The 17,270-nt window shown below is 33.2% G+C and overlaps 2 protein-coding genes across 2 annotated transcripts; one reads left to right on the top strand and one right to left on the bottom strand.

The window, feature by feature from the left end:
* Positions 1-25: 25 nt before the first annotated feature.
* LOC138308186 (programmed cell death protein 10-like) lies at positions 26-15,591 on the bottom strand. Its single transcript, XM_069249129.1, has 8 exons — positions 15,480-15,591; positions 12,330-12,529; positions 11,336-11,389; positions 7,191-7,317; positions 6,192-6,318; positions 5,516-5,603; positions 5,033-5,118; positions 26-2,014 (listed from the first exon to the last, which is right to left on the bottom strand). Exons 2-8 carry the CDS (start codon positions 12,405-12,407, stop codon positions 1,930-1,932), a joined length of 645 nt encoding a protein of 214 aa, XP_069105230.1. The 5' UTR covers positions 12,408-12,529; positions 15,480-15,591; the 3' UTR covers positions 26-1,929.
* On the top strand, positions 13,228-13,950 carry LOC138307186 (uncharacterized). Its single transcript, XM_069247819.1, has one exon. It carries the CDS (start codon positions 13,228-13,230, stop codon positions 13,948-13,950), a length of 723 nt encoding a protein of 240 aa, XP_069103920.1.
* Positions 15,592-17,270: the final 1,679 nt, after the last annotated feature.

Here is a 17,270-nt window from a genome sequence, read left to right as displayed (position 1 = left end):
TTAAAAAATCAAAACAACAATCCAATAAAATTTCAGGATAAAGTTTATTTAACATTAACCACCTCAGGATCTGTACAACATGTGTATTCCAGTCCAGAGACATATAATATACCCGGCTTTGATTACTCAATATTTCTTTACAAATTATGATCTCATCATCATCTCTAGACAACACCTGAAATTAATTTCTGTCTATGCATATTGCAGAGTTACCTCCCCTGCTGGTAAGTATGAATTGTGACGTTATTTTGTAAATGAAACTCAAAGTTGTTTTCTTTGAAAATTACAATGTTATGCTCATGAATACATGACATCACAATCAATACCTACCCACAAGGGCAGATAACTCTGTAATATGCAAAATAACTTATAAAGAATCCATGTATATTTAGTACATACTGTCAAGTGCATAGTAATCAGTAAAATTTACCAACTTAGAAAAATAAACGTAAATAAAATGTTTATTTTGGTGATAAGATGGTTAACCTGGTCAAATCTAATGGGTAGGACTTCAAATGGGACTCATAAATTTGTTAATTTGTTTAATTTATCAACCCTCGACATATACACTATAATATATACGTTACATCTACGTATTGTTTACTTTACATGTCCATATTGTTTACTTTACATGTACATATTGTTTACTTTACATGTACATATTGTTTACTTTACATGTACGTATTGTTTACTTTACATGTACATATAGTTAAAGATGCTCCACCGCTAACAAATGGTATATTTTCACTATCAAAAACAGGAGCAGGCGATTTGGTATTTTTCTTCAGTAACAAAAGTTACTTACTTTACACCATTATAACCTTTGAAAAGTTTGAGCTTCTAATTTTACTTCAAGTTAAAATTACAAAAAAATAATTAATTGCATCCTGAAAAAATTCCACGGCACTATATCCTATATGGAATGAAGTACTGATTGCGCATGCACCAAAAGCAAAATACATTATTTTATATTACTTTTTCTGTTAATTAGACATATATATAAACTATTAAATACCCATTATTGTTCAAGTGATGAATATCATTTATGCTCTGTCGGCGGTGGAGCATCTTTAACTTTACATGTCCATACTGTTTACTTTACATGTACATATAGTTTACATTACATGAACATATTGTTTAATTTACATGTAGGTATTGTTTACTTTATATATACATATTGTTTACATGTACATATTGTTTACTTCTTACAACACTCTTAATACAGTTTCAATCAAATGTCTAAATCAACAGATTTAACTTTTGGCCTAGATAACTGTGAGAAATACACCCTAATGTACATAATTGTTGTAGATAATATGGACTTTGTCTATGGCTTGGTATGAGGTATGGAATCATTTAAAATTAATATCTATATAAAACTGTACAGCAAATTCACAATTTACAAAACAGATATATATATACCAAAAACCAGCATCTTTTCGTGGCAACTTATTTCACTTTTTCAAGTACAATGATATTTTCAGTGATTTGATTTCGCCAATTACAAGCAAAATGGTTTGTTTTCTTTCACTTGTATTTGAATTGTTTTTGCAGCCATTACTTTTTGCTAATTCTTATCACCTGCAACCAATGGGACAATCAATAGCACACGAAAATAAGTAGGTTTTCAGCAATACAATTTCGCATTACATAATGTCATATTGTTTTGCGAATTATTCCTCAAACAAAACATACCTCTTTTCTCACCTAATAATTAGAATCATATGAAATCATTCACATGCAATAATCACCAACATTCAGTTCGTTGAACAATGATATTCTCATTCTCCATTATTGATCTGACATTGTGACTTTCATTAGTTTCATTTTCCATATAGTTAACGAAGTGATTCACTTCAGTTTCATTTTCCATATATTTAACACAGCGTTTTTCTGTAAGTTTCATTTTCCATAAGAAAAACATAGCGATCAACAGCATTCATTCTTGACACATCGAAGAATGACGTTTGTCTGGAAAATCAGATAGTTAGCACTGATGAAGACACTTTGATTTCTGTGGAAGAAAAAAAAAATGACACAGGATTAAATTTCAAACATATGATATCTTGCATTCTAATTCAAAATCTAAATTAATTACTATCCAAATATACTGTACACTACTTGATTAAATGGTATTTTAAAAATAACCTAAAGCAAAGTTCCAATAATACAATAATGTCTCGATATGATGGTATTACACATATGTAGTTTTGTCAACTAGAATGTTCATGATTCAGGAAGGATCTTTGCAGCAGACCACTAGAAATTTGAATTCTCCATTCTCTTTTGTTTCCTGGGGGATAATGAGACTGCCATATGAAATGGTTATTATATAACAATTTTTAAATGACATTAGTTCTACCTAGACTGTATTCTAGCAGAATTTTTCCTTAGTTTTTTTTTTTTTTTTTAGAAAATCTTAATCCAAGGTCAATAGAAGTAACTAAAGGAAATCTGTGACAGTCTTTGAGTAGTAGTTACTGAAATCTGCAACACATCCTACTCCAACAATGTAAGAGGTATAGCACAACGAGACATTTTGATCATTACGTCAAAGTTTCTCAATATCGAGATCTAATATTTTTGGATTACAACACATCCCTCCCACCATCTCCCTTCTCATCCAAATACATGTATGCACACTGATAATGAAAACAGAAAGAAATTCTATCAAAAGTATGAACCTGATACACAAACAAATTAATGACATTTTAAAGATAATTTTTTTTTTTTAATTTTTTTTTTTTAATTTATTAATTTTTTACACTGAAATATGCTCCTATGTTCAACGATTAAACTTTATCTCTCTTTATGTTTGAATTAATGCAAAATGATAAAACTATGTAATGTTTAGTGGATAACCACTAACAACAACAATGTAAAATATTACATTTATATTATATATTGTAACATGCAGTTTTCATAGCTCATACAAAATGGTCGTATGAAACGGTTCATAGTAATTAGCTTAGCATGCAAATACTGGACAGAAACCGAATGATACATAATATATAGAGTAATATATACATGTACAAACATACAAAATGTATTCAGGATTCGACGAGAAACTGGCATGCAAGAACAGATCGTCCAGTAAAAAATATATACCTATGTAACCAGTTAAACACAAAATATCTGTGAAAAATGTCATCTCCTCTCTTTTCATTCTGAATTTTATTAATCTTATATCAATAAAACTGAGGGAAAATATCAGTAAACTGTACATTACAAACTTCCTTGATATTTGGCGACGGAAAAAAAAGAGAAAAAATCACCACTGAAACAAACTTATTTAATAAATAAATAAATATATTTATAAGAAACATGCTATATGCAATATTGATTTTTTGGAAATTAAAAAAAAAACTGAAACCGGTCCCAATTATACTAGAGAAGATAGAAGCTTTGCTCCGTGGAGAGCTTTTCCCTCAGCCAGCTGTAACGCCCAGTAAATATCACTTACATAAAGTAGCTTCTCTCTGATACGAACATTGTAAAACCTGTATACGACACCTTTACTAATTGTTCGTCGGGATAATATGACCTGGAATAAGTTTACTATTAATATCAAAATTTAAACTAAACTTTATCAATTGTTCATAAATTGAAAGGAACTTGACTAATTGTCACCTGAAATGAGTTTCATGTCAAAATTGAAACAAAACTTTACTAACTGTTCGTCGGGATAATATGACCTGCAGTAGGTTAACTACCAATATCAAAATTTAAACGAAACTTTACTACTGTACTTGTTTGTTAGGATATTATGACCTGAAATAAGTTTTCTATTACAAATATCAAAATTGAAACAAAAATTTAATAATTGTTCGTTAGAAAAATACAACTTGGAAAAAGTTCACTAACATTAAAATTGAAATGAACCTTTAACAATTTTTGTCAGAAAGATTTGACCTGAAATAAGTGCACTAATATCAAAATTAAAACGAAGCTTAACTAATTGTTCGAAGGGAAAATTTGACCTTGAATATGTATACTAATATCAAAATTAAAATGAAACTATAACTGTTCATCAGGAAAATAAGGTCTAGAATAAGTTTATTAATATTACCGTTATCAAAATTAAAAGGAAAATTTAATAATTGTTTGTCAGTGAAATAACATCTGGAAAAGTCTACTAATATCAAGATTGAAACAAATCTAAAATAATTTTTGTCAGGAAATTAAGTTCATTTAAATACAAACAAAATTGGAAAGTCTAATTATTTTAAAATTAATATTTCTTTGCAAAAAAAATGTTCAACGAAGATATATATGCGTAGGTAAAAGGTTGCAAAGTCAAAGCAGGGTTGAGAATATACTGAAATTTACATGTGCAGTGGATTCTTTTAAGCTTCAAGTATTGTTGTAAACACAAAGAAAACTCATATCTAAGACTGGTTTGAAGCAAAGAATCAATTGATTTTATCATAAACACTTGATGCAGTAATATAAGAGACAGTTACATAGACATTATACAGGCATATTCGACCCAATAAGCGCCCAGGGCGCTTCAAAATTTGAAGCAAATAAGGGGGCGCTTAATAGAAACAAAGTATTCATATTTTCAGTCTGCAATTAATTTGAAGTAAGTGAAATTAAAGCATCAAAAAAAGATAAGGACACTTATTGGATTGAATATTTTAGCAGAATTGCACAACAGATTCAAACACAAAATTCAAATATTTCACACATAATTACAAAAAGGTGTATATGAACGCATGATTGTCAATAAAAGCCATTGATCACAAATTTATGTATTCACGAATATGGTGGAAATAAAAATGATATGAAATATATTAAAAGCGAAAATTAAGTAGTTTAAAATCGCTAGCACACAAATCAAACTTTTACAGCCAAGAGGAGATAACTCTATTCAATAATTTTTATATAGATTTCAGTAAAAAATAGAAAAACAATGAAAATGACTTTGTCACAATAATATTGGAATGCCATCAAAGCAGCACTTGAACCCTAAATCTATTTTTAGAAAGTGACTTTTACTGCAGATTACAAATGGCATGTATATACTTACTGGCTATTGTCACGGAAAAATTCCTTTAACATGTTGCTGAACTTTTTGGAGTATCTTACAAACTCTTTCTTTTTTTCTTCCAAAATCTGAATATTCAAAAAAAATTACAGGGATACATAATTTGTTAAAAGTATCTTTCAAATTTTAAATCTCTATAAAAGAGGCATTTTAAACCGTTATTTTTCTAACAAAACGTCTTTGAAGAACAAATATTTTATTTATGTATGTAATGAACTTTGCTTGATGAACACCATAATTTCTATCAATGAATTATCTCCCTTCCATTATGATTTTCATTTTCAAGCAAGATTTGATCGTTTCAAATGAAATGAAATTTCAAAGACAAATTACATTGAAATACTGTACTCTCAAATTATTTTTATGTTAATTTTCTGTCCATATTGAGATCAAAAGATTTTGAAAGCATCCAGATTTTTACAGAAATGTAACAATGTCCCATGATTTTGTGAGTGGCGACGTTACCTGTTTGCTGCCATTATCAGTGGCGGGAACCTCAGCTATTACACGGTTAACAGCATCAAGTAGTCGCTTAATAGCACTGGCAATTTCTCTGGAAAAACAAAATCATGTTGTTCTGTCAGTACAACTATTCACTAGATGTGCAAAGATTCATAGACATAAGAATTCAATTTAGTTTTCTTAATTTTACCTCACAATTTGATTATTTTTTTTATTTGAAAGTTTATTCAAACTAGAAATAAAGACAGTTATTTTCTCCAGAATTCACATGCAAACAAAATATGTGGGTACTTTCTTTCATAGTTTTGAGCTTTTAAATTATTTCATGGGTTAAAAGATGGAATAATGATATTAATGATGCATAAAATATCATTCATTGTTTTTTTTTATTCATGGTTGTTTACAAGGAAAAGTTCATGTTACTGCATAGTTGCTTATATTTGTGGGGATTTTAATTTTGCTAAATTCACAGATTCATTCAAATTCGTGAAATTTAATAAATTGTGTTATATCAAAATTTTGATTTTACAAATAAGAGCCTGTCGTCTGAATGATGATTTCAAAGTCTTTAAATATGTCCCCACGAAAACATTCCAGAGACAACTATACAGTACAAGTTAAAGCTGATGGAATAATCTGTTAATGCCGGATACACAACTGACATTATTTTGTATCATACTTAATCGTCTCTAGGAACTGTTTTCTGTTGTAAATCTGCTCTGGAATGCGACTGAGGATTTTTTTGAGAGCTGTTGCACATCGACTGAGCTCCTGGAATGTCGGCTCGGGGCGGTTTATCTTTAATTCTGAAACAGCACAATTGTCATTAAATATACTCTTTTATGTGGGAATTAAAATACTACAAAGTATCCACCATATTGTTTTGTAATTTGCTTCATTTTGAGAAAATATCATAATAAAATTGTAAACACAACACTTAAAGATGCTCCACCGCTGACAAATGTTATTTTTTCCCTATCAAAAACAGGAGCAGACGATTAAGTGTTTTTCTTCAGTTACAAAAGTTACTTACTTTACACCATTACCACCATTGAAAAGTTTGAGCCTCTAATTTACTTCGTAGTTAAAAATATGAAAAATAATTAATTACATCCCGAAAAAATTCCGTGGCACTATATCCTATATGGAATGAAGTACTGATTGCACAAGCACCAAAGGCAAAATAAATTATTTTATAATATTTTTTGTGTTAATTAGACATATATAGACACAATTAAACACAGATTATTGTTCAAATAATGAATATCATTTATGCTCTGTCGGCGGTGGAGCATCTTTAAGAAAATTAAGCTAACTCCAATCCTTGCAAATAAACCATTTTGCAAAGATGAAATTACTATCATATATATATATATATATTTCTAAGTCTAATCAGGAATCAGATTTTATTATTACCAGTAAATGGAATCCAGCAGTACAGAAAACTACCAGGAGCAATCCCCATGGTTTAGGCTTTGGATGTGATTGTTCGGATTATTGACAGGGGACCATGAAAGATATTTTTAAACACATATTAACTCATTCACCCCTGAAGATACAATTGGGCTTTTCCAAATCAAATGATGGCATAGTTCATTGTGAATTTTCAGGGGTGTACCCAAGATTTTCCAAGTCCCATATAAACATCAGATAATCATACAAAGTTTTTGTTGCTTACCCTCAGAATCTTGTGAGCCTCCAAGATATAAAAGAGTTGAACACATGTCAATTTTGTCATGGATGTCGCCTTTACGTAACATCCCCCGCATGTAGTCGTACGCAAATCCTGGCAAATTATTGTCACACTGTAAAAGAAAACAATTAAAATGTTATGCGCCATTTACAGACAATTGTTAGCAGCAAACTAGGCTGTAAGGGTTGATGGGTATAGGGGATTTCAGAAAAGATGGTGATGACGTCACATAAAGGTACATCCGGGCGCTCAAAAGTACAACTCTGTATATATACACATTAACATGGTGGGCAGGCCGCCGCTTGCGATGTTTGTTTACATTTTATTGTAATAAAAGTACAGCAATCCAAGAACTGTTGCGTTATTTTAATTTCAAAAAGTGTAAATTAAAGTATTTAACAATAATGTAAAGCTTTACGTATAAACATTGACAGATAAATTTTGAATATCAACTTGATATTATAAATTGAATTCAAAGTTCCCCAAAATATCATACTGGCATTTTAATACGCTATTACTGTTTTCTAATTTTTACTTGGTAAAAGACCTGCGATGTATGATAATGACCAAATTAAAATTTGCTTTATTAGATCACCCCAAGCGCACGGCAGCCATTACGTACAGTACTGCCGAGATAAAAAAATTTCGTCCTTTTTCAGAGTCACAAAATTATGTATTCTGGATAATTTTTTCTTCAGAAATTTTAGAATTTAGTTTATGACATACAAACGAGTCAGTTTATGGTTACTTTTTATCATATTTTTAAACAAAATTTTGGTTAGTTAAGGATTCTCTAAGCCGTGCGCAATGTGTCCTGGTCGGCATTTACAGTACTACGATCTGTATTCATAAATCTAAATGTAGTCTATTGAACATTGAACATTTGTTCAAATCATTTAAAAGTAACATCACTTAGATTTGAAACTGCACATAACAGCCCATGGAATATAAGCTACTGAAATTTAAAAAAATAAACTCTAGCAACAAAGTGAAAACTGAACGATAAACCGGATTAAACACTAAACATACATTAATTGGTTAATAATAATAGTTACATTGTATAAGCTTACTTTGGAATTTGATCTAAAATTCATGCAATATTTAATTAAATATAATTTTCAAAAAAAAAACTAAAATATTTGTTCCATTGATATTGCACTATCAGCCAGATTAACTCTTCACATGTATATGCATTTTACATTTAACAAGAGGCCCAGAGGGCCTGTATCGCTCACCTGGTTTTTTGTTAGTAATTATCACAAGACTCTGACAATTAGAAAAATAAGCAAATTGACTCCCAAAGTTTAATTTTGAATCACAACCATACAATGATGCTATTGATACCATACAAATATGCTATCCAATACATAGGTTCAGAGACAAAGTAATTTATATGAAAATAGTAGCCTAATTGACCTTTTGACCTCGCATCTATTGCCGTCTAAGGCCCCGGGGGTCAGCCCTATCATTTGTACAATTTCAAATCCCAGCCCTATAAGGATGCTACCATTGCATTATAAGTGCTCTTCCATTCTTAGTTGCAGAGAAGAAGTCGTTTATATGGAAATAGCTAAATTGACCCCTTTTGACCCCACCCTTCAGGCCCCCGGGGGGTCAGCCCCATCATTTGCAAAATTTTGAATACAAACCCTATAAGGATGTAACCATTGCATTATGAGCGTAATCCCATGTTAAGTTGCAGAGAAAAAGTCATTTATATAGAAATTGACCACTTTTGACCCCGCCCCTCAGGCCCCCGGGGGTTAGCCCTATCATTTGCACAATTTTGAATCCCCACACTATAAGGATACTACCATTATATTATGGGTGCTATACCGTGCTTAGTTTCAGAGAAGAAGTCGTTTATATGGAAAGAGCCAAATTGGCCACTTTCGACCCCGCCCCTCAGGCCCCCTGGGGGTCAGCCCCATCATTTGCACAATTTTGAATCCCCACCCTATAAAGATGCTACCATTGCATTATGGGTGCTATACCATGCTTAGTTTCAGAGAAGAAGTCGTTTATATGGAAATAGCCAAATTGGCCCCTTTTGACCCCGCCCCTCAGGCCCCCTGGGGGTCAGCCCCATCATTTGTACAATTTTGAATCCCCATCCTATAAGGATGCTATCATTGCATTATGGGTGCTATCCCATGCTTGGTTTCAGAGAAGAAGTCGTTTATATGGAAATAGCCAAATTGAACCCTTTTGACCCCGCCCCTCAGGCCCCCCGGGGGTCAGCCACATCATTTGTACAATTTTGAATCCCCAACCTATAAAGATACTACCATTGCATTATGAGTGCTATCTCATGCTTAGTTTCAGAGAAGAAGTCGTTTATATGGAAATAGCCAAATTGACCCCATTTGACACCGCCCCTCAGGCCCCCGGGGGGTCAGCCCCATCATTTGTACAATTTTGAATCCCCACCCTATAAGGATGCTACCATTGCATTATGGGTGCTATCCAATGCTTGGTTTCAGAGAAGAAGTCGTTTATATGGAAATAGCCAAATTGACCCCATTTGACCCCGCCCCTCAGGCCCCCGGGGGGTCAGCCCCATCATTTGTACAATTTTGAATCCCCACCCTATAAGGATGCTACCATTGCATTATGGGTGCTATCCCATGCTTGGTTTCAGAGAAGAAGTCGTTTATATGGAAATAGCCAAATTGACCCCTTTTGGCCCCGCCTCTCAGGCCCCTGGGGGGTCAGCCCCATCATTTGTACAATTTTCAGTTAGTAGCCCATAAGGATGCTACCAGTCAAATTTTGTTGAAATCCGACCAGCGGTTATGGAGAAGAAGTCGATTGTTGACGGACGGACGGACGGACGGACGACGGACGACGGACGACGGACGACGGACGACGGACGCCACGGTATGCCATAAGCTCACCTTGGTCCTTCGGACCAGGTGAGCTAATAAAAAAAAAAAATATTTTAAAATAAATTGGACCATGGACCATCAATACAACTGATTCTTTACCGATAATAAAATGATACAATTTTAATCAAGTTATGATATTTTTTATTCTTTTTAAGTTTCTGCCTGCTAAATTTCTAACTTATATTTAGCAGACTACTATTTTTAAAGAAAAAGACAGTACAGAACAACATTCATATTTGCATACACTGCATTAGATAGAATTTTTTTTTCTTTAATAATTAATATTATCTCCCCTTGATTTATGCTAAATTTGTACCGCGCGCGACACATGTTTTGGTTGGAAAATGTCGTTCACGCACTTTCTCCCCCATGAGAATTTTGAAAAGTTGGCAAGTATGCGATTTCACCATCTGCATGTGTACGTACACATGCAGATCTGTACGTGTAACACATTGGTTTATAGCATTCATTAAAACAAGATATACATGGTAAAGAATGAAATATATATCTTTTATAAGTACTTATTGAGATATGTGTTGGTAATTACGTATCAATATTATTAATTTCCCCAACTATATATGGCCTGAGGTGATCTACCAGCGAAGCCATGCACGAGCGGCAGTGGTTTGGCCAGGTGGTTCACACTTCGTTATATTAAATACTTTTTGTGAACAGCTTTTTTATATATAACAGACCAAGACACAATAAAATCAATTATCTATTCATAATCTTTTCACAACATGGATTTCTACGTGTGAACAAAAAACGGGTACGTGTGACTGCCCGACACCGCTTTGCAAGCTGGCTTCATGACCAACACAAAGTCTACACATATGTATTCAGCAATAAACAATTGTAAATATAAAAATAAAATGTCTATAACCACTGAAACAACAAGAAACCATTTTAAAATCAGAATTTGCAAGTATGAAAGTGTATACTTTAGTTGAAATATTGATTGTGTAGCAGGGATGTACGTATCTGTTATTGTTTTTATTAGTCGCCATACTGTGTTTGTACCTTTGAGGACCCGGATGTGAACTTTCTGTGACGTCACACCATCTTTTCTGAAATCTCCTATTATGAACTATTTCAACTTTATAATAAGAATAGCCTAACTCCTTTACCCCTGAAGACACATTTAGGTTCTTCTGAAACACAGAATAGACTGGTCCATTATGAAAATTCAGGGGTGAATGAGTTAAATACATGATAAGGGTTGATGGGATATGTCCGTCTCACCTTTCCAAAAGCCGCTCTCAGTGTATGTGCAGCTGATATGTCTTTCTTTTCAAGCTGAAAGAACAAAAAATAAATGAACTGAGATCCCAAACCAAATCTAACTTTTTAGTTTTATGATATGTTTTAATCAATATTTCTTTCAATGTTTTTAATATATACTTCAGATATGTTTTCATTTTTTGACAATTTGCATGGTCACCTGTATGGCGTGCCGAACGTTGCAAAATTCAATAAGTAAAATAAAATGTGTAAAGAAAAAAAGAAGTTTTGTAATATATTGTTATATGTGTTCAATATGTTTAATTTGTGTGTAAAAACAATAAATGTTTGTGTATTTTTTTAATATTTATATGTAAAAATAAAATATTTGTTCAATAATTTCTTCCTGTGTGTAAAAACATATATTCATGTGTGATTTTCACGCACAAACATAAAACAACATCACACACAATTATATTTTTTACACACAAATGTATTTTTCACACACACAAAGAAATTTCGTTCACACAAATATAAAATAAAATCACACACATATATATATTTTTACACATAAGCCTTTTTTTCACACACAAATATAAAAAAATACACACAAATATTTTTTTCACACACACATATAAAAAATAATGAACACATATAACGATATATTACAAACACATTTTTTTTCTCACAAATGTTTTTACTTACTGAATTTTGCAACGTTCGGCACGCCATACACCTGCAGGTTAATATTTTCTGCATATCAACTCAGTGTTTCCATTTTTAGAAACACCAAGTCAATATTACAATTGTGAAGTGATCCTCACAGCCGAAACAATATATATACTACACATAATGATATGAATTCACATTGCCCAAATGTTGAGTTCATCAGGGTGGTGTCTTCAGACCAAATTTTTTTTTTTAATTAAAGTGCATACCAAATGAGTATTTAAGGTATCAGAGTTCAAGTGAACAAGGTTAAACTTTATACTAAATAAGATGACAATGTACATACCCTCTCCAGGACAGGCCCAATGACCACATCTACAATCATCTTGGCATACAGGGTTTTGTTGCTATCCCCCATGGTCATGGTAAATTTCAGTTCTCCACAGTCAATATATATCTCAAGTTATTGCCCTTTATATACACACAAACTTTGAAGACCGGCAGCCTGGTTACATGATGGCGCAGTTTGTAAGACTGTTGTTCTTACTGAAAAATAGGAATAAAGTACAGATAAATTCTGCTTTTAAAATTTTCACTTCACTATAAAAGGACTGTAGTGCTCCAAGACAATTCAAATATTTTTAGCTCCACCATGGGTTAACATTACTAGGTCGAATCCAAGCAGAGGCTGTTAGCTGCCAGTAACTGACAACTGGTCAGTGGTTTTCTTCCAGTACTTCAGCTTTCCTCCTAGTCCACCATCTACACATGGCAGCCGCTGCACATTCTAAAATGACCATGGCTGTTAATACGACATCTTCTTTTTGCAGACCACTCCAATTAAAAATCAACAAACCAGACTTCTTTTCCATGAAAATGCAATAATGAAAACAACAACATTTGTATCATTTTCTTCATTGTTTTTGGGCTTGTAAAATTAGTAACCACAAAATATCTGTAACATGCTAGGTATCTCAAGCATGTTATATATATAATAAGTATGAAGATAATATGTTTATTCGACCATGACTTTCAGATAACTTCAAGGATGTGATATATATACCGGTATAGCTGTATATGGGTTTTCCATGGCCAGTATGCTGCAGTGAGATATCACTATAAAATGGATAGAGCTGCTATATATATATATATATTGCTATTGTTGCAATGAAATAGGTTCAGTTCTTGGCCCTCTACTGTTTGTGATTTTCGTGAATGATCTCCCTGAAACAGTTAATTCGGACATGTACCTGTTTGCAGATGACACCAAAATTTTCAAGGTAATTAAAAATAGCGAGGACGAAGAAATTCTACAAAAAGATCTGATTACGATGGGAACCTGGAGTGATACCTGGCTATTAAGAATGCACCCTGAAAAGTGCAAACATATGCACATAGGTAAACAACAAAGGCGTACAGTGGAAACACCAGCAACATATAAACTTCTTGGAAACGACCTTGCACGTACGGATAAGGAGAAAGATATTGGACTAATAATCGACCCAGAACTAACATTTGAATATCACATAAGCGAAAAGATCAAGAAGGCAAACCAGATATTCGGTCTTTTGAGAAGAACCTTCCATTTTATGGACAAGAAATCATTCATGCTGTTATACAAAAGTCTAGTTAGGACACAACTTGACTACGCAAGCGCGGTGTGGGCTCCATACAAAATCAAGGACATCGATAGACTCGAAGCGGTGCAGCGCAGAGCTACTAAAAGTCTTCCAGGAATGAACAACCTATCATATCCAGAAAGACTGAAAATTCTAAATCTCCCAACCCTATCATATCGAAGAATCAGAGGAGATATGATTGAACTTTACAAGTTAACAAATAACATCTACGATGAAGAGGCGAGTTCATTTTTTAAATCTATGGAAGGATGTGGCACCCCGGCACAGCAGCAGAGGAAACACAAAAATGATATTCCCGCAGCATTCCAGAACATTGTTACGGAGTAACAGCTTCACCATCAGAACAGTAAAGATGTGGAACAGTTTACCAGAAGATGTTGTTTCTGCACCAAACATTAACTGCTTCAAAAATAGACTTGATACTAATTTGAAAAACGAAGACGTAATTTTCAACTACAGGGCTACCATAACCGGAAAATGAACAGTATATGTTAAAACATGACATTTTCGAGTCCGGTGAAGAGGAACAATAGTTCCTGTACTGGAAATTATCTATATCTATATCTATCTATCTATGAAACACGTCACAAATACACTGCAGCCTCCAAAAATATACAATCATTCACACATGAATACATCCCATATAGGCCTAGGGGATCTGGAGGGTGTCATTAAATAACTTTTAATGGAATGTGAACATAAATAAACCAAGGATTTGTAAGTGAGAAGGATTTGTGACTGTCTCTTTACATTACTTAACACCACATGAGATGCCTATGAACCGAGAATAAAACCTGTTTTTCTCAACAAATACTTGTCTTATCGAGTCAAACGAAACACCAATGTAGAGTTTATTAAATTTCATAACGTTTATTACTTGATTTAAGGACAGAATATTTAGAGGATATGTCTTAAATTTTCGTTAAAAAAATATGACAGCCCATGAAATGATGGCCCACTTCAGAGAATAAGACGGTAACCCTCGCACCCGCAAGCTACATCAAAGGCTGCGCCGGCGGATATCAAAGGAAAATCAGTCGTCGCCCAATGTCACTGTCAGTGCACAAACACAAAAGCGCCTGCCTTGTACTTCCCCAAAACCCAGTGTGACTTATCCTTCTCATATACGTCCTTGAATAAACCAACCAATCAATCCAGTCATGAAAATTATACAATAATAAACAATTAGTCGCTGTTATAAGTCATACTGATAAATCATTGTTGGTTCTATTAAGCTTTTCAAAGCTGATCATGATCAACACAGATTTCATGTGATCTACGCAAATGTTTTGTTCTATGGAATCACACCATTAGCATTGTGATTAACTAGCTGATTATATATTATAACAGTTGAGAAAACTTTCTTAATTTACTTCTTTATGACCAAAATAATACTTTAAATTCGCTTTCTACACAGTTTTTTAAATACAGCTGTTACATCATATACTACATAGATAGATTTCTGATTCTTAAGGATTCTATGTTAGTGTTGACAATGTTTAGTCAACAATGAAATTCTATTGTAGATATTATTTTACCTGCGTTAGACAAGACATGACCGTTTCTCACTTTGATGCATATGATATAAGCTTCAAATCTCAAAATGGTCGTTATTCTATTTTAGGCGATCAAACCAAGATTCGATCACGGTTGTTGACCACACCCAAACGAGGTACTCAAAATTTGTCTTGGGAAAGACTTGTCAACTGTCCCAAAACAGGTAAGATATTTTTCGCCATCATCATCAAAATATTTCGCTATCGGTATGGCAAATTAAAACAAAATGTGAAAATAACTCTTGGATTAAAATGAAGTTGAAGTTACAATTAACGTTCATGCAATTAATATATTTTTACCTGTCACTCCAAACGGTCCGCGATACTTTTTCCAGGAAGTAAAAACTACCTCCACAATGAAGAGTTCCAAGAGTTATTTACCGCGGTTATGTCCCTTCCTACCAACACACAGCGCAACCGGTTTGTGATCGATAAGGCCATATCTGTAGTTGTGTTTTTTTCTATTTTGCGTCATTTTTATTTTCTTAAACCTACCAGCCAGCAAGGCAAAAAACACACACGAATAAATAAACACAATGTTTTGCTAATGAATTAAAGTTTTTTGAAGGTTCAATTTTATACTGATTTTGTACATTTTTCTACATAAATAAGTTATTTCATTTCAACCACAGGCGTCTGCATCTGGTTTTGGAAAAATAAAAATCCTACCCCTACCACATGAACATGTTCATGTAGTAGGGGTAGGTTATTATATTTTTATCAAACCAGAAGCAGACGCCTGTGTTTCAACTGATCAAACTAAGATTTTTTTTTTCTTTTTATAGATTTTATATCTATGGAAATTGTAGGAAACACTGTTTACTCTGTTACACACCTCTTTTATTTCACAGTTCTGAAAAAAATGTGTTTGTCTTTTTCACTCAAGAGACCTAAAACCTATCAGCACTCCGACACAAAACAGAAAAAAACCCACAACTATGGCCTTATATAATCTACATAAGTTAAAGATGCTACACCGCCGACAGAGCATAAATGATATTCGTTATTTGAACAATAATTGGCGTATTATCGTGTATATATATGTCTAATTAACACAAAAAATAATATAAAATAATTTATTTTGCCTTTGGTGCATGCGCAATCAGTACTCCATTTCATATAGGATATAGTGCGACGGAATTTTTTCGGGATGCAATTAATTATTTTTCATATTTTTAACTTGATGTAAAATTAGAAGCTCAAACTTTTCAATGGTGGTAATGGTGTAAGATAAGTAACTTTTGCAACTGAAGAAAAATACTACACCGTCTACTAGTGAAATATTAGTGAAAAATTACCATTTGTCAGCGGCGGAGCATCTTTAAGACCAACATTTAATTTAAAGAAAACAATCATTTAAGATGGATACTTATTTTGATAACATCGTGGCATTGTCTGAATTTTTTAAGGGAATGTAAAACGAGATCGATAATTTTGTAGAGTCGCGAAGGTATCACCACCTTCTGAACAATTTGATTAAAATAAATAAGATGTTATTTTTCATAACGCTCGGTAATTGACTATCACTGCGCCAGGCGGCAAAACAGCGAAATGACTACCCACTGTTATCATATATATTCACAGTAAATCTTGCATATGTTTGGTGTTGTAACCTCATTGGTATATTTTTTCTGATGTTATAAACGTTTTTAAGAAACCTTTATGTTTTTGCTCCGGAAAGGTAGTGGGCCCATTTCAAAGAAAAAAAAATAAGCAGTTCTGGTATGATTTTGAACTTTTATCTATTTATTTATTTATTTGTTCTCTCCTCTTTTTTGTAGAGGCACTGGAAAAAAAGGGGCATCAGACAAAGACGACAAGAGGAAGATGGTAAGATGGTACAATACAACATCAGCAAAATGGAGGAGGAAATCAGAAAGGCCAAAAAGGGTGGAGATGGGATCCCAGGGAGCATGGACGAGGTGGGGAACTACGGAACTACAGACAGAAAACTGTCTTGGTCGGACATCTGGTCCTGTTAACGACCTGCTTCCCTCGCCTACTAACCTCTATAGATGAGGCTTGACTGAGACTCCAGAATGGCTTTTGTTGCAACCGAACAGGGAACCGAAGTTGCGCATGTACTACCAG

The sequence above is a fragment of the Argopecten irradians genome, chromosome 14 (genome assembly GCF_041381155.1).
Source record: "Argopecten irradians isolate NY chromosome 14, Ai_NY, whole genome shotgun sequence".
Taxonomy (NCBI): domain Eukaryota; kingdom Metazoa; phylum Mollusca; class Bivalvia; order Pectinida; family Pectinidae; genus Argopecten; species Argopecten irradians.
Note: the sequence above shows the minus strand (reverse complement) of the source record. Positions and strands in the feature narration are given on the sequence as shown.